Source organism: Porites lutea, chromosome 5 (assembly GCF_958299795.1).
Source record: "Porites lutea chromosome 5, jaPorLute2.1, whole genome shotgun sequence".
Lineage (NCBI taxonomy): Eukaryota > Metazoa > Cnidaria > Anthozoa > Scleractinia > Poritidae > Porites > Porites lutea.
The window spans coordinates 34,026,838-34,054,337 of record NC_133205.1 but is presented as its reverse complement, the minus strand read 5'-3'; the positions used below and the strand labels follow the sequence as shown (position 1 = coordinate 34,054,337).

At 38.1% G+C, this 27,500-nt stretch overlaps 4 protein-coding genes across 5 annotated transcripts in view; 1 reads left to right on the top strand and 3 right to left on the bottom strand.

The window, feature by feature from the left end:
• The window catches only part of LOC140938650 (mitochondrial glycine transporter B-like), a 10,440-nt gene extending 1,024 nt beyond the window's left edge, over positions 1-9,416 (bottom strand). Inside the window, exons 1-8 of one of the 2 annotated variants that reach the window (XM_073388150.1) lie at positions 9,270-9,416; positions 8,335-8,477; positions 8,129-8,210; positions 5,973-6,046; positions 5,302-5,404; positions 5,079-5,148; positions 4,313-4,411; positions 2,943-3,109 (exon numbers count right to left, since the gene is read on the bottom strand). In XM_073388150.1, the coding sequence (XP_073244251.1) occupies positions 2,943-3,109; positions 4,313-4,411; positions 5,079-5,148; positions 5,302-5,404; positions 5,973-6,046; positions 8,129-8,210; positions 8,335-8,477; positions 9,270-9,377 (846 nt within the window). In that variant the 5' untranslated portion in view covers positions 9,378-9,416. Of the gene's footprint in view, positions 1-2,942; positions 3,110-4,312; positions 4,412-5,078; positions 5,149-5,301; positions 5,405-5,972; positions 6,047-8,128; positions 8,211-8,334; positions 8,478-8,598; positions 8,936-9,269 lie in introns of those variants that run through there. The other variant, XM_073388151.1, reaches the window with a different exon arrangement.
• Positions 9,417-11,125: 1,709 nt separating this feature from the next.
• On the bottom strand, positions 11,126-15,698 carry LOC140937513 (uncharacterized). Its single transcript, XM_073387074.1, has 4 exons — positions 15,643-15,698; positions 13,693-14,226; positions 12,350-12,494; positions 11,126-11,391 (listed from the first exon to the last, which is right to left on the bottom strand). The coding sequence occupies exons 2-4, from the start codon at positions 14,167-14,169 to the stop codon at positions 11,246-11,248; spliced, it is 768 nt and encodes a 255-aa protein (XP_073243175.1). The 5' UTR covers positions 14,170-14,226; positions 15,643-15,698; the 3' UTR covers positions 11,126-11,245.
• Positions 15,699-15,987: 289 nt separating this feature from the next.
• On the top strand, positions 15,988-22,457 carry LOC140936508 (polyamine-modulated factor 1-like). Its single transcript, XM_073385991.1, has 6 exons — positions 15,988-16,149; positions 18,006-18,111; positions 19,939-20,042; positions 20,355-20,448; positions 21,569-21,673; positions 22,318-22,457. Exons 1-6 carry the CDS (start codon positions 16,007-16,009, stop codon positions 22,387-22,389), a joined length of 624 nt encoding a protein of 207 aa, XP_073242092.1. The 5' UTR covers positions 15,988-16,006; the 3' UTR covers positions 22,390-22,457.
• The window catches only part of LOC140936500 (phosphatidylinositol 3-kinase catalytic subunit type 3-like), a 28,031-nt gene continuing 22,925 nt past the window's right edge, over positions 22,395-27,500 (bottom strand). Inside the window, exons 25-29 of the mRNA XM_073385980.1 lie at positions 27,302-27,387; positions 26,277-26,359; positions 24,797-24,887; positions 24,316-24,441; positions 22,395-23,301 (exon numbers count right to left, since the gene is read on the bottom strand). Of these exons, the coding sequence (XP_073242081.1) occupies positions 23,287-23,301; positions 24,316-24,441; positions 24,797-24,887; positions 26,277-26,359; positions 27,302-27,387 (401 nt within the window). The 3' untranslated portion in view covers positions 22,395-23,286. The remainder of the gene's footprint in view (positions 23,302-24,315; positions 24,442-24,796; positions 24,888-26,276; positions 26,360-27,301; positions 27,388-27,500) is intronic.

Below are 27,500 nucleotides of genomic sequence, written 5' to 3'. Positions count from 1 at the left end.
CAGTAATTCTGAAGGCCAGAGACAAAATACTGTATGATTCAGTTTGCAAAAAAGTAGAGTCTATTTAACAATTATTCCTCGAGCCCGAATGGGCTCTGAGGCAATAGCCATTAAGGCCGAAGGCCGAATGGGCCATTGACTCAGAGGCTGTAAGGGTGAGAATAATAATAATATTGTGTTAGTACAGTCACACCTCTATTAAGCGGACACCTTCGAGACCTTCCTAAGTGTCCGCTTAAGAGAGGGTTTCCGTTTCATAGAGTTGGTAAAAATTGTGCAATGTTTGTGATAAAGTTCCAAAGAACTTTTAGGTGAACTTTGATGGCGGATGACGATCATATGGCCGGATATCAGTCTCATCTACAATTTATTGACAGCTTAATTTATTGATTTATCCTTATTAATCGACTACAGTTCGTATTTCAAGAACGTAATCCAATACTAGTATAAAATGGTGTCCGCTTAATGCAGGTTTTCAACAATAAAAATTAGCCAAGTACTACTTATTTTAGTGTTCGCGTCTGCTTAATAGAGGTGTCCGCTGCTTAGGGGTTCGTTATAAAGGGAAATATAAGACATTCATATCCGGACCTGGCTTAGTGTTCACTTAATAGAGGGTGTCCGCTTAATTGGGGGTCCACTTAATAGAGGTTTCACTGTAATATCCAACTAGTTGGTAGAAAAAAATAGAGACAAAACAACTTTAACTAGCAAAATGCGATTCAGCTGCCATTGTTTTGGTTTTCAAAGCCGGCGCTTTTCGCTACTAGTGGGCAATAACATATAGCCTAGTAGTAGCTCAACCAATCAGAATGTAGCATTGCAGGAGCCCATCAAATGGAGCCTCCATCTCCATTAATGTCTTGAGTCAACCCTTTCCCGAGTAGATTTATAAATAGAACGGCTTTTTTGCCACGAACAGTGTCATATTTCCGTGAGTCTCGTATGCCACCGTGAAAAAATAAAGTTGGATGAAGTCGAACTCAAAAGCCCGTCCTTCCACCGTTTTCCTTTTTCATTATATGTCCATTTTTACCATTTTATAGCCACTGGGATCTGGGTATCATGAAATGAAAGTTAATGAATTACCCGACTGAGACTGAGCATGAAGCGATGGGACAAAGGCAGCGAACTGAGGATCACTGAAAGGTTTTCTTTGCGAGTGTTTTGTCGTTATACATTCCACATGTAAACATGCACTTCGAAAAGAGTCGACGATTAAGTGTTCTGTGAACGATTTGGAACATTTCGATGATCAGCACCGAAAAAGTGCTTGGATCATTTGATTTTTGTCATCACCGTGGAGTGGATTTCGCCAGTTAAGTACCGCGTGCAAAAGCGATCACCTAAGTAGCAACTAACGAGAAATGCTCTAGTTCCGAAATTTGAGAAATTGCAGTCTTCCTCTACAACTGGCTTGTATTACCATGAGTGTTGCCTGATAAACTTAACTGGTACTTAAAAAGTAGAACAGAACAGAACAGAACGGTTGCTCGACTGTGAAGCTAAGTCAAAAGTAATATGCTAACGGAGGAATTTGTGACATTGCACTCAAGTCCAAAGACCCACTTATCTCAAGAAAAACAAAATGGATTGTATCTGCGCCGAAAGAATTATGACTGACTAACAGGACAATTCTCAGCAGTTAATGTAGAAGTTTAAGGTCAATTCATTCCTTCGATTTTGCATCTGTAGATCACCATTCGTGAGAAAACAATGCTAAATATCTGGGCCCGGCGTTACAAAACATAGCAGGGAATCATCACACTAGCTGACAGGACAAAAAAAAGGACTACAAGTATTTGTTCAGATAAACGCATTTCGAAAAAAAAAGCTTTAAAAACAAGAAATTTGATTAATATTGAGTCATTTAGCCGAAATAAGAACTTTAACGCTTAAAAACATTAACTAAAGAAAACCGGTACTAGAATCGAATCCTGTCAGAACTACAGACTGTAGGAAGTAGTTAATCATTATACACGGAACAGACCAGCTTCATGGCAACTTAATGTGAAACAAGCAGCCAAAATAAAGATTAACGTAGTCAGAGTTTCAAATTCTCCGCAGTATAATCTACCCGCTAGAAAGAAAAGAACGAAAATCTCTGAGGGATGAAAACTCTGAAGTCACGTTTCACTAGCTTATGATATGTGTATTGCTTGTCAACACCATATTTCCTGCCGTTTGATGAAGTACAATAGCACTGTCATTTTGTCGTTGTGATTGGCCCTTCCCACTGTCGGCGCGTGTAGTCTCCGCTGGGAACCGTTCTAATTATAAATCTACTCGGGAAAGGGTTGACTCCAAGGGCTTGTATGGGAGATGGAGGCTCCATTTGATGGGCTCCTGAGCATTGATAATAGACCACTAATTAGATTTTACTAAAATGCTCTATCCATTGCTTGTTATTTTATCATTTTACTTTTTTCTCATCAAAAGAAATTTTGCAAAAAAGGGGTAATAAGGTTCATCAGCGTGCTACATAACATGAATGTGAAGTGTCAACTGTTATGTCAGAAAAATAAGCATGACGTGTTGCATTGAGAAAATTTTTTCTTGGTGCAAGAAGTCACGCTTCATTTTCTCTCTGACCCTAGTCATCGGTGTGCTCTATGACATGAAGGTGAAGAGTAACTGCATCAAAATTTTTTTCTCCCATGCAAGAAATCACACTTTCTTTTCTTTGATAAAATCGGTTACAGTTCATGCTTATGTGACACAGCAAGCCGATAGAATCGCAAGTGCACAACAGACATAACTGTAAATGCGTACTATCTCTAGAGAGCTATTTTTATCATAGATTTAATTTTTTTTTTCATTGGGTAAGGTAATATACAGTGTATAATGACAAGTTTGTAACAACAGAAAATAATATTTAAACCAAGGATAAAAGTGAACCACTAAATATTCCTAAAAATAGTGTTGTATACTACAAAGGATACCTTCAATATGGATAAGACAGCATCACCATTCCCATTATACTTGTGTGGATACAACTGAAGTCTTGTCTTCACCACATCTGCTGGCTGGGTAAGAACTGAGGCAAAGACACCAGCAAATGCACCACACACAAATGTTTCAGATGATTTCAACTCAGGAGTTCCAAGTTCTGTTGGCAAGGGTAAATGGAAATGTCAATTATAACTCAACAAAACAACTGCATTAGAGTCATTATTTTAGTAAACAAATGCAGCATGCTTCTAATATTTGAAAGATGAGAAAGCAATTTCAAGCAAGATGATTCTAATCAAAGCCAGAGAGCAGTACAGTGAAACTATTTCATGATGTTAATTTTCTTATTACATCAGAACATGTGCTATCCAGTAGCACAGAGGTCATGAAGCAACCCCTTGGACCATTGTGAAATAATAATCACATGTTAAACTTTCAACAACTGGCTTTTCTCAGCTCTGTCTTCCCCTTCAATAACAATAAATATTGTTATCTTGTGCATGCTTTCTTTACATTAAAAGGTAACGCAACTAAGCTATTATAACATTCATGCAGAATAATTATCACAAAATAACTAAGACAAGATTATTAAAGATACATAGAATCAGGGCTTCTGATATTTCGCGCGGTCGCGGACCCGCGAAATTCAGGTATTTCCGTGAAATCCCGCGAAATTCCCAAAAAAACACGAAATACCGCGAAATCCGCCAGAAATATTTCCAAATACATGTCGGCAAAACATATTTAATACTTATCTTGGCTATGAGACCTGTTCTATTCACCCCAAACGTCCAAATTTATCTTGAAACTTCGTCAGTTTAACGAGTAAACAACGTCTCAAAACTACCAGGCGTTCTTAGATGAACGTTGCGAAAAACTGGGCACTAACCATTATGTTAACAGCTTTAGGATTCGCTCATTTCTCGAGCGAACTGTTGTTGAAAGAGCAAATGATTATCCCTGTTAAAAAAAGTTAAACAATGCTGGTCATATCGACGCAAAATTGATCGATTTTAGCGAAATTTGCCAAAACAAATCCAGCGAAATCGGCTGTTTTTTACTGATTGTTGCTTGGCGAAGTTTCCCCCCAAATTTCCCGTGAAATCGGCCGATTTTTCTAAGAATTTGCCCCGAAAATCCTTCGAAATTTGACTTTTTTCCGCTAAAATCCCGCGAAATCGGCCGATGTTTTTGCGAATTTTGACTTTTCTTCCGCGAAAATCCCGCGAAATCGGCCGATTTTTCCGCGAATTTACCCCTGAAAATCCCGCGAAATTTTGCGTTTTTTTCCGCGAAATATCAGAAGCCCTGTAGAATGCCGTAATAAGTGATGACTGACAAGATTTTAATTAAATTTTACCATGTTTTGCCAGCCCTTTCATCTTGGAGTAAAACATTAAATACAGCCCTGAAAATGGTGCATCTCTTGCGACTGTTGCTAACAAACCACTGTACAGGCCTACAAGTAAAGAGCCAAGTTTTCATCAAAAAGACAATTCTAAAAAATTACCTCAGTTACAATAAAAGAGGCACAGGTACATGTACATGGCAGTAAATGTACAGCTTTAAATTAAACTGGGATGGCTTATCTCTATTATAAAAAATTGTATCCATCGTGAGTCTGATTTAAATGTCATCTACGGAAAATTGTTATTGAGGAGACCCAACTAACATACAATGTAAGCCTCACTAGAACAATTTTATATACAGTGTAAGCTTTATGGTTTCCTTTAGGCCTCCTTGCCATTACTTTCGACATTTTTGTATCTTGTCTGTTTTTCAATTGCAATCATTTATCTGTGTGGCAAATAAAAATACAAATACAACTTCTCACCTTCCAGCTACAGCAGAACAATAATAATCATACAATACAATACAATACAGTACAATTCTTTATTTACCCATGCTACAACTAGAAATGATAAAAAGTTAAAACACGTGCAAAAAAATAGCATTTGAAAATTCTTATTCCTTAATCATCTATCAAAATAAAAACAACTAGTAATAATAACAATTATTATTGTTTTAAGATAACTTTGTTGTTTGAGTGAAACAAACTAATTGTTTATCTTGTTTAGAAAAAAGGAAATAAATTATCCCAACCCACTATTTGAATGCAAACAAACCTTTGCCTCCTTCACTCTTCAAGATCGACTTGAATGCATGAAGCATGCTGTTATACTTGAAAAAACCACTCTACATAGGACAAAAACAACACATAAAAATTTCAATAACATTTCTAAAATGGCAAAAGTTTGTGATGAATATTTTTCAGTTGCAATTTATCACGATACATGTAGTCCAGGATAGTCTATCAGGGGGTATTTGTAAAACAAGTAAAAAAATTACCTCAAATCTAGCTTTCAACACTGTAAATGGTAACAGTGTTATTCCCACTATAGTTCTTGCACATGCACCCACCAATACTGATTCACCCATGGATGGTTCCTCACTGAAATCAACAAAAACAATGTCAATTATTATCAAGCCTCTTATGTATGCACATAGTACAACAGTACTAAACTAAGTTTAGGCAGAGTGTATGTAGTTTACAGAACTGCATGAACCTTTTTAGGAGGCAGCATGGCTGAATGATCAGAGCACTAGTTTTGCAATCTGGAGGCCATGAGTTCGAATCTTTCCCTGACCACTGGCTGGATTTGTTGCCTGTAGTCCCAAGTTCAAACCCTAAGCGGCTTGTAAAATAGCCAACTTGTTTGTCTTATATAAGATGGCATTCCTTAGTAACCTTGTCATATTTAAGTGGTTCATTTGTTTCAGTCATTTTCCCGGCCCCACAAGCCTTAATATTAAAACTATCATAACCTGTGATGACTTGTGGGAATTAATATCCACCCTAAATCAATCATGCTGTGATGAATATTATATTGATGCTTTAACAACTTCTTACTACTTCTCTATGAAATACCTAAAGAATGACAACAAAGAGTAATTTAAATTTTCATATTGGCCATGGGGTTTGAAGGGTAAAGTTATGGGAAAACAATATTTGTTATTACCTTCCAAAACTTTGTGTCAAGCCGTGGAGTGTACAGAAGTACATTCCTATCCCTGGAACACACCTGGACAGTGACTGAAGCAAAACCAACAGTAAACAAAACATTTGAATATATTTCAGTGCCAGTAAGGAGATAATCAATGACTTACTCACAGGTCTTAGGCTATGTTTACATTTTTTATTGAATTGAATCTTATGGTGGTGACTCAGAACTAAAAACAATATAACATAAACAGCCATGACCGAACATGGCTCAAAGCTAATCCTGTACAAAGGATATACCTTTCATAAGCAGAGTGTCACAGTGATTTTGTTACCTCTACGTCATGTGTTCCTGATGCATAAAAAGTGCCAAAGACCAAAAATAATTCATGGCATGCATGTGGGACGCAAAAATTGATCGATGGATCGATCTGAAAATGTTTTAATTGTAGAACATCCTGTTTGTGTGATTTCTGTGGCTGTTCTTGCGGCCGTTGTTTAATGAGGTATATTTCTTTTAGTCTTTGTTGTGATTGACGATAGAAGGAGTTTTTTACTTCAGTAAACTGCAATACAGAGTTTTAGAGTTTGTCTTCTGATTAATTGTCTGCATGGTTACATAAAGGCCCCAAAAAATTCAGTTTATGACTCATCGCTTTTTGACCTGGGACTCACTGGTTCTGGACCAGGACTCATGATTTTTTGCAAGATGAGTACCAGGACTCATCATAACTAATTGTAACAAAATCACTGGTCATAGTGATGCTAGAGCATAAAAGTCATGCTGAAATTGGTGTTTCACGTTTCAATGAATTACCAATCAGGTTTTAATAGTAGTATGAAAGCTATCCAATATACCGTACTTCCTCTAACAAACACCCCCTCGATTACGTTCCTTCTTTCCAATAGATCGTTTTCACTGTCACGCAACAAAAAAATAAATTGAAAACCGTCCAGTGAAAGAAGCCAAGAAAATGATATGTTATAAAAGACTAATATTTAAACAATTTGTCCGAGTCTCAGGTCTTTTTGGCCCACAGTTTCTGAGTTATTTACCGAAACGTTTCACGCATCTTTGTAGAGCTTTGTATGGAGACGCCATATTGGTGCACAGTTTTGGTGCACCAATATGGCCGCCGAAAATCAACAAAAACATCTGGAGTTCACTTGTTCCATAAAAGCTCCTTCTTTTCACTCGAGAACTAGTCTACGTGCGCATAAACATATCTTCTAATACTTGAAATGGTTATACTGCTGAAAATCAAGAGGAGAGACTTTTTTCAACGAGACAGCATTCCTATTTTGGTGTCACGCACTGTGAAAACTCGGAAGTTCAAATTGCTGTATTTTCGAAATGAAACATGCTATGGGACTGAAAACTTGTACAAAGATTAACTTTTTGTTTATCTTCAACCTACTGTAAATAAGAATTCGTAAAACCTCGCTATTTCGACATTACAATTTGATGACGTCACTGTGAAAACCATCTATAAGCAGCAGTAGGGAAATGTTCTTAAATTGAAACAAAATCTGCAGTAGTTTGAAACTGAAAGAACTGATTTTCATTAACTGGCACACTAGGAAAACCTGAATTACCATGTGCTGTTAAAACCCACAGAAGTCACAACTCCTGCAGAAGGAAGCTTATTTGAAAAAAAGAAGGAATTTGCTTTCCCCAGGACTAAGAAAGGCATCTCCCTGATTAACTGAGAGTCTCATGGAAGGAGGGTGAATCTCCTGGTATCTCTACGAGTAACCCTGCAGGGCCCAGTTGTCCGAAGGCCGATTAGCGCTTAATCCAGGGTTAAATTAACCCTGGGTTTCTTTTCTTTTGTTCAAAAGTATTTTCTCGGATAATTTCCTCGTTATTTCTAAGAGCATCCAATCATCAACTTGTTGACTGAAAGAATTAAACTGAATTTACTTTTTAAGCGTTCAAATATGAACTCAAATTTCGGACTAACACTGGGTTATCTTACCCTTTGAACAACCCGGCCCTGAAGGTTGGCATTTTATCCTTTGATTCGCTCTAAAAAAGGCTAGCACTTGAAAAGTATGTAAACTTTTGAATCTTTTTACAGGGGCAACTTGACTTTATTAACTCAACTGATAAACCCAACTCAACTGTCATGCAACTTATACATTAAAAAAGGTTCGAACAAAAATACAGCTTACCGGTACGAGGCCTCTCCAAAGCCCGACAACATGCTCTCTACGGGCCACAGAGTAAAAAGTGTAAAGCATGCCATTACTACTTCTGCAAAAGATAAAGATAGGGTCATTTAAACACTTAAATCATTTGTTGTTTGCTTTCCTGCGAAGTACTAAACAATAACACTGATGTACATGTAAATTTCGTGCACAGATCTGTAAACTCTTACCCTATTTTCAGCCTTCCAGCAGGTGACAGAGCTGTCTTGTCCACTTGCAAGCGAGTTTTAACCAGATCAAATGGTTGAAATAATAACGTAGAACATGTCCCACTCAAAGCACCAGCAATGAACGCTTTTCCCAAAGATGATGGCTGCAAAGAAATGAGGAAATTGGAAATGTGATCAAGACTCCAATTGATTGTCGGTCGGTAAGTTATCGACGCCAAGTTCTCAGTCGAAGCAAATCTTCCGACGCTCAAACGTCAAACTTACATCATTTTTACGATAGTTTCGACCCATTCAACTCTCTACGATTTTAACCATCAACGTGTTCCTCTCCTGTTGTGTTTGTCTCGGGTAAAGGATTCAACGACCACACTGCGCCTATCGTTACCGAAGTCCGCCAACAAACCCGATAATTGAAGCTCGATTCCGAGACGTTTCTTCACGCAATAAACTGTAAAAGCTCAAGAAACTGACAGTTCAAGGGCAAAAACACAGCAAAAAATCTTTATGACGTTGTTCCTAAATTTTTCCAGTTCAATAATAACTGTTTTCTTTCTCGGTCTTTCTCAAGTTTCCTCCGATTCCGACCTTTCCGCTCCCGATAAACCTGTTTAGTCACGAGTTTTCGATGACGTCTCGGAAATTTCGATGTTCTAATTGGTCAGTAAAAGGCATGCAGAATGGCGCGCAATTCGATTCTCCCAAATATGGGACGCACATGTTCCAAATATGGGTCACGCTATCTCCAAATACGGGACCACATTCCAAATAAGGGTCACGGGCACGAGACGCACGTGAATTCTAATTTGCATAAAAACCCATAAAAACCCAGTTTTTCTGTCATTTCGTAAAGATTTTTCCCCGACTTTTCTCCCGGCCTTTCTTATACGATGCTAGAACTCGCTGACTGTCTGTAGGCCACATCTCGTTTTACTTACCTTACGCTGATCGTGCACATGAGAATGTGAGTCAGCTGTGTGCAGGGCTCCGCGACTTCCGAGTGAACATAAGCCGTCTTCGTCCAAATAACGGGAATCTTCGTCCATTGATAGACCCCCGGCCTATGAACAAGTTAAGCACCTCACTGTAACGCAAATAAGAAACAATTACTTCTTCTGGAAGGGTTGATTTCAAAGAAAATGAAGACGTGTAATATATTTCATACTGATTTGTTGTCTCACGTAAAAAGTGCGTGAAATTTCTCTCAGCCCGGCTTTCTCGTCTTCTAAAGCATTGTGTAGGATGAATGGTTCAACTGCCTCAAAGTGTTAAGACAAGGAAATATAGATCCGATATTTTTTAATGGTATTTCGTTAGAATTTTACGGATCGGCTAGAGTAAGCGCATATTTTCTTAGAGAAACCAAATCAGCAAGGTGACTGTGGTCAATCCGAATGCCAGGTGTACGTTCGACGAAAGCCGCTTTCCTTTCCAAATTACGATGTAAATATTTGCCGCTGAAAGAGTCCCTGTGGAAGGGTTCTGCCGGCACTTCCAGCCTCAGTTTCGTTGATAACTACAAATCCGGCCCGTATACTCCACCAGTTTCAAAGTTCATGTTACGCAAGGGAACGTAAAAGCATTTTAAAACCTTACCGTTCTGCTGTCCGATTGCCCCTTAGACAGGTTTCTCTTGTACACGTGACTCGCTCAAAATTTTAGTGCGAAGCGTTCATGTTGTCGTGATGTGTAATCATTACAGTATAAAGTACCGGCACTTGCTACTGTCTGGAAGGTATTCATAATTTTTTTCCTGTTTATTGATTTCGTCACCGCTCTGTCGTTACCACGCGCGGCGGGGAGTGGGGGGAGGGGGGGGAGGGGGGGGGATGCGCGAGTCGCGCACATAAATAGATTCCGATTCACGGCGCTTTGATGAGGGTCTGGATGGGGCTACTGGAACTGCTAGAATCGTACCTAACACGTACACTTTTTCGGCCATTAACGCATCAACTAATTAGTATCAAAGGCTTGAAGGGCTTACTTACTCCCTCACTCTCAATCCAAAGAAGGAGAAGAAGAAGAAGAAGAAGAAGACGAAGAACAAGAAAACAGACAAAGTAATGCTTACCGTATTAATTTTATTCGAATAAGTGCCCAACCTCGAATTGGCGCCCACCTCGAATAAGCGCCCAGCCTCGAATAAGTGCCCACCCCCTCCTCCTCCCAATCAAACTCAAATAAGCGCTCACCCCCACCCCACCCACTTGAGTGAATAAACTCTAATAGGAGACTTCCCCGAGGACGGAGTTGTCTTCAGAGTATTTCACAGAAACCTTGCTTTGTTACTTCTTCGTGTTTTGTTATTAGCATTTATTGTTTTGTTGCAAATAAACATACTTCACTTTCTGAAAATGGTGAAAATTTAATAAGCGCCCACTCTCAAGGTCCAAAAATTTAATAAGTGCCCAGGGCGGTTAATCGAATAAATACGGTATAAATATTAAATGCACAAAGTCACATCACTAGCTCAAGGTCTTTACTCCTCCTCCTCCTTAGGCTCGATTTCCACCCCTCTCTCGATCCATCCCAACTACCCCATCCCCTGCCTTTTCAGGACTAAATGGCATAGAATGAAAACCATACCTAGGTAGAAGCACAACCATGAATCTGCCATGAGAGGAAGTGCCCTTTCCCCTGCTGAGATAAAACTCTCTTTTTTTTTCCTCTAGCAGTTTAAGGCTTCACCCAATAAATTGAAATACTTGGTTTGTTATTTCCTAATTGTCAAAGAGGATGGAAATGAATTAAAATTGGGATTCCTTTTTTAAGTACAAAATCAAATTTCTTTTTTCCTTGATTTAGTGAACTTTTTATTAACAATTTCAACCTCTCATATATTATTTTACACTATGATCGTACAATAATACAGTGTAAAATGGAATGGTTTTCAGTCTCTAAACATGAGACTTTGTCATGTCTGAAAACTAGAATCTTCCCTGTCCACGGTAAACATCTCTTGTGAGGTAATTAATGTGATAATCCCCTGCAATGAGTCGACATTGAAGTCTGCATATTTCTTGAAATCAGCATTCTTAGAATCATTTAGCAGCACTGTTACTAAAATAAGAAGCATTATCAAATGAATGATTATTTTAAAGGCAAATCATCTGAATCAATTACTATTATCGGACTAGGTTGAGCAAAATATCATGATTTTTCAGTGGGGAGCAAATCACTTATTTGCCAAAGCAGAAGGTCGAGGCAAATAGTTATTGATCTGTGAGACACTGACAAATCACTTAATTTGCAATAACTGAGTAGGTCTTGGGCAACATTGATACCAGGGTATCTTTTACCAGTCTGCTCCAGGACATGAGACCCCAAGACGTTGCCGAGTCTGGGTTTGAGGGGATTGGAGCTTCACTTAAACATTCTTTTCACGGCTAAACTTTTGATAAAAATTTGGAATCTTGATTTTCCAGTCTTCCTGAAGCTCTTGTGCCAAGCTAGGAGTTTTCTCAGACTCTAATAAAGTTATTGCAGTGGAACCATGCTCTACAGACACTTGTATAATTATAATGGACAGTTTTTCCAGAAAAAAATCTTTCCCCCCAAATTAGCATCCTGCCTAATATGCAGAAACCCTTCTAATACAGACAATGGATACTTTTCTGTGTGAGCATCTCTGCACTGTCTATTTTTAATGTGTGCCAATTGCAAACATTATAAACTACTCAAATAATGAAAGATTTCTAAAGACTGATACAATTTCATTGCCAAAAATACAGTAGTGAGATAGGGTAACATGTTTCATTTTGTTCACTCTGTCTTTCCTCAGGTGTTTGACCATTGTGCTGTGGTCCTTTATTTAAGTTTTCTGCCTCCTATTTAAATACACAAGCTTCACTTCCTTGGCTTTCTGCTACAGTGAATGCTCCATTGTATCTCAATATCGATAAAAAATGTGTCTGTGCCAGGACGTGTTTTTCTGACAGCCCGCTTAATACAGACACAATGGCATGCCCCTTGATGTCTGTATAACAAGGTTCCACTGTATTACTGTAAGAATGTGTACCTGAACCTGCATCCTTTCCACATTGTATATCATGAAGATGATCACCAACCATCACTACACTTCTTGGGTGCACTCCCCACTGCCCACAAATGTGCAAAAGAGGGGCGGGGTCAGGTTTGGGTGGAGTAAAATCTCGCGTAAGAGACTAAATAGGAAAAAGAAAACAAATTTTAAAAACATTTGTAAGGTGGTAATGTGGGGTTTGCATATTTTACTGGACTATAAGGACAAACCTTAAAAACCAATGGCAGAGTTGATTAAAAATATTACAGCTACAGAACAGCAATGAAATGATAATAATATTATTATTTCAAAGCAGTTCTTTTTATTACACTAATATGGTCTAATATTGAACCATTACACCATTTATGTCAATTGCCCAACAAGTTACACTAAAAAAATTATATTAAAAAGACATAAATACAAACAGAAATTAAAAAGCACTACCATGATGTCCCACAACTACTGTTGCGGTAGTTTAAAAAGAATGGCCAATACTGTTCATCTGTCAAGCTGGGAGGCTGGTCATCTTCTGAAGTAATACAGACTGGGACTGTCCATGTATTGACTGCACTGACTAAGGCAAATGTTTTAGTCTAGGGGACAGTCAACAACTCATAAAGATGACATTAGGCTAGGAGATAATAATGACACCTTTTATCTTCTGGTTTCCTACATAACATAACTTCTACCCTCACTTTCTACTCCTGCCAAACCTTATAGCATGCATGCTTGCTACATTGATCTCCACAACATCCCAGTGACCTCTGTACAGTGAAGAGCTTTGATATACCGGTAGATGTTGAAACCTGGGAGTGGTCACCTCTCCATAAATGAAATGGCCACCATCATCCCAACTGCAAAAATAGTCTCTCCAAAATAGTCATTCAGAAGTGAATGATAAAAAAACTGACATACTCACTGTACTTTACTAGCTTTAGTTCATAACTTACTTATATAAAGTGTATACTGTTGTGTTCTAAACAAAGAGGTCATGTTCATTTGTGAGAAAGATTAGCTAGTAATATTACCACTGTACGAGCAGAGCCTTTGTTCACTGATACTTTATGAAAAAAAGATTCTTCCTTACTCAAGAATTGTAAGAGGTAAAAAAGGCTCTGCTCACATGTTGGATCATTATGTATTTGGTAGAATGGTGTAGCCTGCAAAAACAGCCAGCTCTCCTTGATCTTTGCTGGTAGGGACGTTTCACAGGAGAGGTCTGCACCTCAGCAACAGAAATTAAATACTGATGACGTAAAATCTCTCTTTCCTGCAAAAAAACCCAAGCAGCAAGGAGCAGGGAGAGACGGCTGGTTTTGCAGGCTAAGAATGGTGCTTACATGAGTAAATGGTCCACCATAATTAGCTGGATCACCCAACAAGTCTAGGAACTGATCTACAGAGGGCTGCAGATTTCTTGTGATAAGAGCTCTTTTCAATCCATGCTGTGACAAAAATTTGAGAAGTTCAAAGACACCAGGTTGAAGTTTTGTCTTTTGTCGTCCTTCTTCTTCAAACTCCTCAACCAACTTGAAGGCTATTTCTTTATCCTTCCCAGATTTTGAATTGCAGAATTCCAAAATGTCTGTTCCTTTAGGACACTGAAGGTTACTTCGAAGCAAAGTAAAATCCAAGACTGGTAGAGTAAGTGTTCCGTCCAAATCAAAGACAAATCCATGAACTGGCATAAGAGTAGGCTGGTTCTTTGTTCCAGTTTTAATGGTCCTTCTGACGGAGTATGAAATTCCACTTGGGTTTTGATGTCTCAACATGGTGTTCGCCTTTTCCAGACACCTTACAACAATTCTGAAGTTCATCCAGGATATAATGAAGCATTTATGTTTTCCACTCTAACACTAAGGACATCAAACTTTCTGTCAAAAGTAATACAGGTTTTAGGATAAATCAAACAAATATGCTTAGCAAATGAGCACACTCAAGCACCTCAAAAGTACACAGCCATAACCATAGGGGTTAATTCTTATTCTTGGAAGATAATACACACAAGTGCTTACAGAGTTCATAAGATATTCAGGGCTCAAGATTGCAACTTAATAGTCATCAATGTGACTAAAATTTGGCTGCTGGTAAATACATTTTAAGAGCTGGTTGTCAGTTGGTGAGTCATCTTCTGTTTCAAGAAGATAACCCCTTGTCTGGGATCTCTAATAATTAGGGATCCCGGACAATGCATCTCGCCTGGGTAAAATGAACTAGTGCTCTGCATTGTCCAGCAACTCAAACCCAGCATGAACAAATTACATTTTGTTAGAGGGAAGCGTAGATAAGGCAAGACTTACAACGTACATGTTTTGCCGTATGTCAGTTTGCTCCTTTTAAGATGTTAGACTTTAAAACGTCTTCTTACGTTCTTCTTACACATCTCCGTAGCTGGCTAGTGCCACCGTTAAGATATTAGTCTTGTTTTTTTAACATTCCCCCTACATCAGCTTGTCTGATCATAGTCAATGTCTTCTTATGTACCTTCATTGTAAGATCCAATGATGTTAGTTTCTTGTCTTTTACGTTTACTTATTTGTTAGTTAATTCATCGTACGATGCTAGGCCAAAGTTGTATAGCCTGGTTAGCTCAGTTGGGAGAGCACCAGTCGGCTGAGTGGGAGGTCGTGGGTTTGAACCACGGTTGGACCAACACTCAGGCTCTTTAAATAACTGAGAAGAAAGTGCTACCTAACCCCAAATTCTCTCTTTGTTTTGTATGAAAATAAGATAGTGGGTGGTTTTCCCTTTGCTGTAAACAGCATTCTAACATGGAAGTGGGAAACAAAAGTCAGGGGTTGGGGGTTGGAAATAGTTTTGGCATGCAAATTCTTTGTTATTGAAATGTCCTATAATTCCTTTCTGGACTAGAAATTTCGTAGCAGATAGTTTGCGTAAATTGCATCCTTAAGCTTTTATTTTCGCCGTTAAAAAAATTTGTTTTAAATGAACGAGCTTACGTCAAGTAGAGCTTGACTCAGAATCAGCTATTATGTAACTTCATTTGTATGGATCTGTGGTGTTTTCAATCGATAAAGGTTCAAAAACTATATGTATAGAGAGATTTACTCAATTTATCTAATGAGACAAATGAGCTCTAAGTCTACGTACGTTTACAAGCATTTCAAAGTTAATTAAATACTGTGGTCAGAGCATATACGCTGAGCAACTCAGCCCAGACTGTTAAACCAATCATTGTATGCAATCTGTGACTACGCTCATACATATATTTTTGGTCCAAATAAGCACTGTTAATGGTTTAGAAATCGTTTTGTGACTAGCTTAAATACCTTGACTGTGAATTACAGAATCGGCGACCGGCGACTACTGTACAGTCACTGGGATTATAAGAAGTCAAAGAAGTCGGGTCTCAGTGGTCTCAGTTCGGCGGGGAGCTGGGCTCGACGGTGTCCACCCTACTTTCAACCCTACTTAGTAAAAGTTAAATTTTTAATTTAATTCATTTAGTTGCTCCAAACAAGATTGAAGACAGTCTGATGTTTATGGAAAGACGCTTAAATTTTATTCCCTTTATATGTAAAGAAAATTCTCTCAACAGTTTGAGTTTTTACTTTGCTCCGTTATTTTGCCCCCTACCCCCTCCCCTCAAACATCTTTGATTATAGAGTTGCCCTGGGTCGAGTGGCGGCAAAAATGGAAGGCAAAATGGCTGAGGGAAGTTCTTCGCTGAAGGAGTGTTCCTCTTTAGAAAAACAGGAGGAAAGTGAAGGAAGAAGAATGGAATCATTTAGAAAAGTAATGAGAAAATGTTTGGACAAAATCATGGCTACTGGAAGGTAATAGAAGGGGTGTATGTATCGGCATGTGACCCTACAAATGACGAGCTGACTTGCTCTAATGCCGTACTTAAATTCCCAAAGCTTAACTTTACTTAGATATAGGATTTAAGCGTATTAAACCTTTTGTCATCTTCGCCTATCAGAGGTCATAGTTTGAACCTTTTCCAAAGAAAAAAAAACATTTAGTTAACGTTATTCAGTGTTATCTATCTAGCTTTATGCCTGGCGGCAAGTACGACTATGCATAGTTCCGGGGGGGGGGGGGGGGAAGGGAGAATTGCACCTGAAATAGGTGGGGATGTTCGTCTTCTCACGTAGGGATGTAAATTACGAATTTTTGGCTCACTATAGGCCCTGTATTTATGGAGAAAAGTTGTTCCGGGAAAGAGGGTCACCCTTCCAGCTGAATCAACTTAAGCGAGCATCTGTATGAGAAAAAGTTGACCCCTTTGCCTGAGCCAAGAGCTGACTGTTTTTCATATTGTCCCTCTTTGAACGAGTTGATCCATCTGGGCAAGTCAAATGGCCCCTTCCATTCAGCCCAAAATTCTGGAAAATTTTGGTTAGAAATCAAATGGAACAGACCATTTCGGTTTGGTTCAACTGGAGTATTTGGGACCACTCTTGAAGGTGGAGGTGTGTGTGGCTGAGGGATTAACACCTTGAACTCTGGATCAGGAGGTCTGGGGTGCAAGCCTCACCTGTCATGTTGTTTCCTTAGACTAGGAACTTTACTCCACCTTATCTCTCTTCACCCAGGTGTATAAATGGGTATCAGTGACATACTGCTAGGGGGTAACCCAATGGTCTAGCATCTCGTCCAGAGGGGAGAGGCAATACTCCTGGGCATGCTTCTTGTTAGGGAAACCGGGATAAGCTCTGGCCGTTCGGGCCTTTGGCTTGTGTGCACCTTTACCTTACCTTTGAAGGTGGTCCACTTTGACCTGGTCCATTCATATCTCTTTCCATTTTTCAAAATTGTTTTGCACAGTACTCCTCTTTTGTATCCTTCCTACAAGTACAGTAACCAAAAATGTGGTTGGGTTTGTTCAACCAGACTGTACCATTTCATTGAGCTCGTTGAGTCAGAAATTTCTAACCGGAATTTTGGTTGAATGAAAATGGCCTGAAATGTGTTTTTCAAGAAAAGTTGGCACAGCTAGTTGGGTGACCTAACCACTGAAAAGTGGTGACCCTGCTAGGCAGACCTCCCTTCAAGCAAAGCCAACTTTTTGTTTTTCATCTAAATGGTTTTTTCAAATTTTGTAAGGAAATGTAGGAAAAGTTGGCTCACCCAGCCCATGTAAAGCTGTTATGAGAGTCCCTGTTAATTCTGTTGAAAAGACTGGTGGCTAGTGATGTCTTGAGTTTAAATTAACATAAATTTGATTTAGCCACATTTAATTTATAAATGCCATACTTGGTGGGTTGAACTTTAAGTAACTCCACTGGGTTATTTCTCTGGGCTATTCTGAGGATTTACCCATAGACCTGGATGGGTGGGTGCGTGCTGGTGAGACCTAGAAACCCTTAGTGTATACCAGACCCTGTTCAGCTGCATTCTTTACTAATAATCACTACCTTATCCCAGACCAGCCCTATCAAGACCATGCCAATGCCTGTAAGTTACAGAGCAAATACTTTATTAACTGATCAATAATTTTTCTCACATATTATTCCCTATTCTAAGACCAAAACATTTAGGTTTTAAAACTGCTTGGAAATCAAACCTTGAACAGTGGCACTCACCGATCACCTGATCCTTGTTGATCCAATCCCCCCCAAAAAATGAAACCCCACATCCCCTTGTTACCTTCTAATGGTCATGGTTTTGTACATCCTTTCTTTTTTAGTCAGGAGAAATTTAGCAGTTGTTTTACAAGTATCAGAGAAAAGAATCCTGTGGAATTCAGAAGTATAACTGAACAACTGATGCAGCACCTGCAAAATAACATAGAGGTAACCTAATTTCCTGTTACAGTACTCTCTCAAAGATAGCTGCTTGGTGATGGATATGATGCCTTAGTTCTCCAAATCCTGGCCATGCCTCATTGTTGCTAGTTTTCATGTGAATTTAGTAGTGTATGGATATTTAATCTGTGGTTCTGTCAGTAATATTGCTTTCCAAGCCCTGATTTGGACAGTTCACTATTACCATTTGACATTTTAGATTTTGCCATGTTACCTGCTTAGAGACTTGATGGAAAATAGTTTAATTAATAGATTTCATGTCATCTCTGCGTAACCAAAGAGAACATGCACATCCAGGAACCCATAACATTGAGTAAGCAACTTCCATGTACTTGTGTCTCGGCACTTTCACTGATTAGTTTATTTTTAGAATGATTTTGGTGTGAGATTAGAATATCTAAACCAGTCAGCAATACCTCAGAAATGAAAATGGTATTTTAGACCTTGTAATGACGTTTAGTTTTCCTTTTTCATGTCTTATAATTCAAATGCAATCCTAGAGAGAGCAGTGATTCCATTTTTGCACGGAAAAGATGCTCCAATGTGTATTAAAAAAAAATGGTCAGTGAAAACACCATGACATAGGCCTAGTATGAGAGTTGCTCACCCCAGGTCGTGGGCTCCTGACACTAGTTTACTAATGTTTTTATTTTATTTTATTTATTTTATTCAATCACACTGTTATAAGTTACAGAAAGTACATAATTACAATAAGGAACATTAATAAAGAGGGAAGCAGCATGCAAAGAAAGTAGTGTTCGATAGCCTGTGGCTAGTGGATTTTGGTATCAAGCTAGTGAACTCTGTTGTTAACTTGCTCAACAGGCAAGTGATATTTTTTGAGCAATAGGCCATTTGCATGATGGCGTCATTTTACTACTACGACCAGAATCCTTCAGGGTATTGCTATCTTGTGCAAATTAAGGCTTTTGTTAATTAAACCTCACTGGGACTACCAAATTTAAATATAAAAGGAAAAACGAAATGAATTCTGGTCTTAGTAGTAAAAAGACGTCATCGTGCAAACGGCCCATTCGAATAACAGAAGAACTACGAAATCAATTCTGCTCGTCAAAAAGCGTCTAGGGCTAGTTGAAATGATGTCTGGGCTAGTAAGTGCTAGCTTCAGCTTGCCCGAATGGCAAGCTGTAAAAAATGATTTTCTTTGTACCCTGGGGAAGTCTAGATGAAGTGCATCTTACATCTCATATAACACTTTTTACAATTTCGTTTAATGGCCTGGCTGTATAACAAACTAAACTTCTTCCCTAGCATCTTAAAGCATATCAGCTTTATAATATATTTTACATAGAGTTTTTTTCTAGCTGGTATTGAATTCTATTTGGTTGGCAAAGTCTGAGATTAAGTGCTTTGTTATGAATTTTATAAGAATAAATGTAAAATCTCATAAATAAAAGAGTGTAATTTAATTTTGCTGTAAGGCAGCCATCGTTGGGTGAATTTTCGGAAAGTCCAAATAAAGATTCTTTCAGTGAAGGGAGTAAGGTGGAGTTTTTCTTGGAGTTGAACCATCTAATTTCACTTTCTCTGAAGGACTGTCTGAATTGACGGTTAATACTAGTGTATGAGTCCACAGAGGACTTATTCTTCTTACTATGTGCACCCCAGAGCCAGCTTAGCTAGGTCTTTGACATGTCAGTGTCCAAAATCATCACAGGTGTGATGGATGCTTTGTCTGTCAATCCCAAAAGTCTTACTCAAAGAAGAGCGCAAAAAAAATTATGTAACATTATTTTACAATGTTAGCCAAGCTGATTACTGGGTTTTTAATATGATCCTTCCATTTGATTATAGAAAGAAATTGAGTTGATGATTAAGCAAGAAGATCTTGTGTATTTCTTCAATGAACTTGACCGCATCATTGAAGCTACTGGCAAAGGAGACAAGCAGCCTGCTTGGTAAGTGTTTTAAGTTAATTGATGCTTGATAGTTGGACATCATTTGATCTCTACCTGGTGCAATTTTCACAATGCAATTCCCCCACCCCCCCCCCCCCCCCACCAAATCCACTGACAAGTTAGGGCATACAAAAGATAAGTTTGCTGTCCAAAAGCACTGCTCCTATTGTAACTCTGCATTATTGTAATTAATGCAATAAATTCTCCTCATTCTTGTAAAGAGGTTGTATCTCCTTCTCCTGATAGAGACCCCTTGTTCTCTTTGGGTTGTCTTTTTGAGACTTTCTCCAGATTTTTGTGTTTAATTCACAGGAGGCCTTCAGGAAATCCAGACAAAGATATCTGTGACCATATCATGCAAGTTAAGTTAGCTTACAAAGAACAGCTTACACACATCCTTCATGAGGTAAAATTACATTGAATATGAGGGGTTATTAAAAAAAGAAGTTAAAAAATTAACCTGAGATCAGGCTCTATTTTCGTTTCGCTTTGAAAATTACATTCCGGCGGGCGAGGCGAAAAGAAAAGAGATTGGTAGCCGTTAGAGAGAATGTATGAGAACTGCTAACATTGGGCCTGATCTCAGGGTATTAAAAAATAGCCTTCATAGGGGTATTAAAAGTTAGTGGTAACCCAGTAATGTTTGTTGTGGCCCACAAAATAATAAGGAAAAAAACAAACATTTAGAAATTAACAACAACTGGCCAGAGACAAAGCTGTCAACAACAACAACAACAATTTTTTTTAATAAACAGATAATACTGCAGAGGCATTGCCGGCAGCTAGCAAGGCTATTCGAGGGGGACAATGAGTGCAAAATATTAAATTACAACCATGGCTGACTAAGGAAAGTTTACAATTTACACTTGGTTTTCTTTCCTTAGTTTCTCAGTTCCAGTCATAATCATAGTTAAAAAATAGTTTAAAAATCAAGAACACGTCTGACCATTACGCTTTTGGTAACAGTCAAATTGAATTTGTCAGCTATTTACACACGTGAACGAGGAGTGGAACTTGGGACTACTGAGTCAGAGCAAATTCAGCTAGCAGCCGTAGGATTGTCACAACCATCTTGGCATGTGCGTGGCCCCAACAATGTTGGAAGAGCTGTGCAAAGGTATCCAACTTTGTTGCACTTCCCTTCAGCAATCATGGAACGAAAGAAATGTTGCCCAGGAGTTGTTGACCCAAAAGTTGGACCAGTTTCAAACTTTGCACAACAACTCCCAACAACATGCGACAGGGAGTGCAAATGGATGTAACATGTGACATCCAACAATGTTGGGAGTTAGTTGTTGGCCAACAATATTGTGTCCATGATAGATGAATTTGAAATAAATGTTGTTTCCATTTGCACTGGGCTTAATGGCTCTGTCCTGCTGCCATACAATCATTTATTATTTGGTAGTTGAAGCCTCTCTCAAGTTAATGGAATTGACAGGTTGACGAATTATAATATCTTGAATGTCAAGTACCGGCAAGACCCATTCAAACTGATTTATTACCCTTTTTTCTTTTTCTTTTAGCTTGAAAGTAATAATGAGAAGCTGAACGGTGAAGTTCTACCCAAAAGAGAGAAGTTGATCGAAACTGAAAAACAATTGAATGAAAAGACAAAAGATTTAAGAGAGGTAACAACTTTAATTTTTATCATGAACAAGATGGAGTCAGAACACTGTTGTAACCTTCCTTAATTTTTTGTAACAGATTCTCTCTTTGGACAATAATAATATTATTGCAGTGGGGTGGGGACAGTCTATTAAATCCTCCATATTTCAGAAACCAGGGCAAACTGTCTGAACTAGAGATTAAGACAGTGTCAATATTTCAAATGTAATTCTATTAAGGAAAAAATCTTTGAAATCTCAGAAGCAGCAAATGTTAAAATAATGACTATTACTCCACCCTGTCACACCATGACAAGAAAGCAAGCTCAATCTAAAAAAGTGAGGCTCTTTCAGGGTTCTTGGTAAGTGCCATCATTAAGCGGTCAACTTTTTGGGGAAATAAGGTAGAGTGAGAGAGTGAAAGCCTGGAATTGCCTACAGCACTCAGTTACCAAGCCGCCTACTTTTACATCCTAGCTGTCTACTTTAAAACTTGAGGAGGATCCTGTTCTTTAATTTGTGGAAACTGCTGTCAGGATATGCAAGCTTACCCTGGGTGCCAGAGGGTTTTTTTCCCGTTGTTTGCTGGCACCCACAGTAATGCAAGCTTGGAATTGACAGAAGTTGTGAAATACCAATAACTGATTTGTTTGGGATTGCATCCACAGGCAGCCAAATACTGCAAAGAAAACAGCGTACAGGAACTACATGATCAATGTGTGATGCTCTCACAGAAATGAAGACATTTGATGATATTAAACTTTTAATTATTTATTTTCTACATACAAAATACTCTGTACATATTATTTTGTGATAATAATTACATTTAATTTGTAGTACACTATTAAATATGAAACAAGAAAGAGAGTATTTTTACAACGTAGCTTACAACACTTAATAAATTCTCAGTTTTAGAAGCAGAGCCTTCATTGAGGGCTGGGGGCTGGGAATTTACTGCTTTCTTACTGAAAGAAAATCGTAGCTCTTTGATTCTCTGCTTACTTGGTGTAGGTGCTTACACTGTAAGATGAATTAAGTTTCACAATAGGAATTGCCTACACCTGTATTTAGTAATACACTGTCAGTATAAAATTTACGTTTTGTTTTTACTAAACATCACTTCTGGAATGTTGCATGAACAAAGTCTTGTGAATAGGTGGTTACATGTTTAAAGGGACAGGTTCACGGTTCAGTGCATGCTCATTTATCAAAATGCTGTTTCTCTGCCGGGACATTCTGTATCGTCTATGCAAGCAATACGATCATGTCATAATGTTGTCAAAGAACCAATCTGCAAACTCCCCTGGTAGTCACTTGCAATTAATCAACTTAAATATTTGGAAATAGCTGTAAATCAATCAACCATGGAATAAAACCTTCAGGTCAACAATAAATTTAACATTGGTAGTGTTGGCATTTATCAGCTAATTATTTCTGCAATTTTAGTACCCCTCCATCTTACTTCAGGTTACTCTGAATACAATTCTACTTTGAAATATACTCTAAGATTGCTGAGATACATGTGAGTGGGATTATTAAGCGATAGAATTAATAATACATTGGAAAAAAGTAATTTAATTAATGAGCATGTGCTTAACCATGAACCTGTCCCTTTAATAGCTCTGGTCTCCTCTTTGTTATCTTCTCCAATACTGAAATAAATAAATTAACAAAAGTAAATAAGAAAGTGAAATGAAAAGTTGTTGCAGTGCAAAGCCCAGAACAACAATAACCACAACAAAAATTCAGGGGAAACGAAAACATTGTCATGTCCAGGCTTGTAGTTCTTCATTATAGTAGGATACCAGAGGAGGCACCCTGCGAGCCGAGCCTCCTTCTATCTTCTTGAGTGAGGAGATAAGGACGCTCTGCCTGAATAGTGTCAACCCGTTGAAGTCACTGCAGCCCAAACTTCTGGACTTAAGTCAATCTTGTTCTCTCTCGCCAAATGGTTTTTTTTCAAATGTAAGCATCCATTTATTGTTAAACTGATGGGCATAACTGAGCCTGCTGTACCAAGCACACGGCTATTAGGCCTGGGTTTGAAACTGTATCCTAGCAACACGCACTGCATGCCCAACAAAGATCTTACTCAACTAATGTAGAGTCTTTTGTGAGTTCACCAAAATCAAGCAAGTGAAAGAAAGGCTCTACTGGCAGGGTACAGAGGGGAATGATAGTGGATGAAATACAACCACATTCTGCTAATAGTGAGCTTATGCCACAGGACAGAAGAGGAAAGAAGACGGCAAACCTTGTGTGACAAGCCTGACAATAATTTTGTTTGAAAAACTTTTCTGGCAAACTTCACCCTCCTTTAAACAGGTCTTTTTGTAAAAGACCAGAAAACATTGACTCAAGTGAAGATCACTGCAAAATGCATAAGTAATAGGCCTGTCATGTTTGTCACACACCAGCATTTTGCCTTCCTCTTTTTTCTGTCGTCCTTTTACGTAAGCTCACTAATATTATAAGAGTCCCCTCTATGAAAAACAACTTTCCAACATGAGTGACTGATGTCGACAACCATACTTTTTTGTGTACAAGGTTTATAAACCCAATTTAATAGCACAGAGTACTGACCTCGTAATATTTTCCACTGAACATTAAATCAATGTGAACATCACTAAAACAATCATATAGATGTTGATGTAAGATTGATTTACCTGGGCAAACTTATGAATTTGTTCTACCACAACAGGAAACATAGCACTGACACTTTCATCAATAAGTGACTGCAGGAACTGAACCGCTTCTTCATCATTTAAGTCCAAACGAAATTTATCTTGAACCTGAAGAAACAAAATTATCTAACGTTAAAACTTTGCATCCTGATAAGCCCAGGCAAAAGGATTAAAAACATTGTAGGCCCAGTCACTCTGACATCTCATGTGGGACATGAAAGAACCACTAGGGACAACAATCTTTGTCAGTCATCCCTCCCTCAAAGCCTCTGTGTGTCACAGTGGAGGAGGGGGGGGAGGTGGGGAATGGGGGAAATGAGCAGGAATGGTACTTCACAATGCAACCAATGGGTCTTGGTCTGGTCATTCCCTCATTGGGCAGGTCTTGATTCAGTCAAGCTGAAAGCTAATAAAGTCAGTCGTTGTAAAAAGATTGTGTTTAATTTCCTGACCAAAGACATACTTTTTTAACTGTTTTATCTGGCTCCAAAGCAATGTCTGGTACATTTGCATCCACCATTAGAGAAAACAGGTTCAAAATCAAGTTGGCATGCCTGAATATGGAATGGGAAAATAAAGATAATGAATATTATGTTGAACAATCACTAGCCTGTGTAGCTGACGGTTCTTTCTTTTGTGGTTCACAAAGTAAGACCTACAGCCACGCGAAAGCTGAACTGAGGTTGAAAACCGCTTGCAATCAGCCCCTTGAGATTTTTGAAACGCCCCTTCCAGTCTTATGAAAGGGGACATGACGTGTTTTGAGGTCTGATGTCAGCCAACAAATTGTCATGCCAAAGGTTGTTTGTGACTCACTGTTTAATGTTTTTCATCAGTGCTTTCCCGCTCACTATTTGGAAATAATTTTGTTTATTGGAATTGGATTGTCGAATTGTTTTACTATCAGATAAAAATATTGAATTTTGTTACATGTAAAGAAAGTCTCATTTGAAGTACTATAAATGAATGTTGATTAGTGACACATCATAGCAGGACAAAAGCAAAAGTCCACACAGAAGGACTGCTGGCTTCAGTTTAGTTTTCACTGTGCAAGGTATTTTTTCTCTCCTTTTCCTGTTTCTTGATCAGAAACAGCTTTTAAGAATTATTCTTGTAACATCTTTCTAGTTTTAGAAGAATAGAGCTTCTTGGCATCTAAAAATTGTTGTGATGAATCAGATTGAGCAAACACAAATCTTTCATGCAAGGTGACTGTTGACCAGTGACTTTTAAGAACATTATTCTCTCAGGAGTTTTAGAGTTGCAGAACTTCTAGATTTTGAGTGAACACAAATTAGGCAGATGCAGCAAGCCACATTACAACAGATGGTACTCCTTTGAAGTTTGTATCCACTAGCCGCGAATCTGACATCTGCTGGCAGGTTGACATTGTGTTGGCCGGTAAGGAATGTTGTTTGCTACATCCAAAAAGTGGATGCAGTTTCAAAAATCTTAGCAGGTTGATTGCAGGCGGTTTTTCTCACTGCCTTCTCCCCTTGTTATCTTTTTCGTCCTTGATTCAGCTTTGGCATGGCTGAATCTCTTACCCCACAGACCAGAAAAGAAAAAACACACCAAAAAAATTCAGCTACACATGCTAAATAATCACAATCAATCACTTATTTCATTTGGATGCTGCTATCCACTGGATAAATTATCACTATCCACTAGATATCGCAATTGGTTTCCCTATACTTAATCACTGGATTGTAATGATTTCTCTGGTGGATCTATGTGCTATCCGCCTATTAAACAACAAGGGCTTCTATCTATGTGAGCTAACAAAGAAAAGATTGAAGTGAAAGGTTATTGCATCTGGTATAAATGCAAGGCAAAAAGACACTTGTCTGATGGTTCATCCAATAGTGACAAGCATATGATAGTACTTACATTAATTAAATTTTATTACTGTTTAAGTTAATACTACAGCTGTGCATTATTACCTTCGTAAGTGAAGAAATGCTGTGAAACATTGTTTTCTAAATGTTTGGTAAAACTCACTGGATGCACCTCCCATACCTTCAACCTGAGTTACAAAAGATAACAATTGCATTGTCATCATTAACACTCTTATCTGATCTTAAAACTGTACAGTAAACACTTGTGAGTAAGAAACTGCATTTTCCCAAGTTTATTAGCACAAATTTAGGCTATTTAGGTTCTTAAACAGGTTCTTAATTTCTGAAGAAAAAAAATAATACATTGTAGCTATAAACTGAGAGTATTAAGTGGTATTCAGCTTATTCGTTATAAAATCTGCATACCAAATTAGTATTTGTTTAAAAATGAACATGAAGAAGAAGAAATGAAGCACTGACCACAGAACATAACTTAACATAAAGTACATCATATCTTATTTGCCCAAGTGTACATTTTTTTTACAGATTTTAGAAAATAAGAACCTGTTTCAAATTTTAGGCTAAACAGGGGGGGCCTATTAAAAACTGGCAAATTTTAGCCTAAGAGAGAACCAGGCTCTTACTTGTGGGTGTTTACTGTATTAATTTGCACTTGTAAGCTTGCCAGCCTTACAACAATTTTAAGGCAAGCTGGAGGGTTAGCATGTAAGAGTAAGAATATTACAAAATCCACTAATATAAGGCCTGCATTTTCTTCGAAAACATTATATAGTCTTGAGAAAATAGTTTTTCCACGTTCTTGATGTAAACTGTAGAACCAACATACAAAACCATAATGATACAGTCAAACTTTCCTTATGAACGCCTGTCTATTATCAACAGTTCTCTTGATCATAAAGAAATCAAACCTCATACTGATATAACTCTAAACTCTTTAGTACGAAAACTCTGTACTCTGGACAATTGGCTTACACTCTGTATCAAGGTGTTTTGACTGCATTTACACAACAAAAACCAAAATGACAAGAAAGCCTGGCATTAGCGCAAGATAAAGGTTTTTTTTTTCAAACCTATAACTCAAACAGCTCAAAGTCACATTCAATATTTACCATTTCTTTGCTTAGTTTCATTGGTGGTGGTAAAGGTTTGGGATCTCTTCCAAGAATGTAGCCAAAGTCAATGTGAAACAAGTTGCCTGAAAGAATAGTGTAAAAGAACCAAATTAATTCACTCTGAACATTCTACCAGTTAACATAATGATATCCACTTTAGAAAGAATTTAAAAAAACTTACTAAACCACTGAAAAA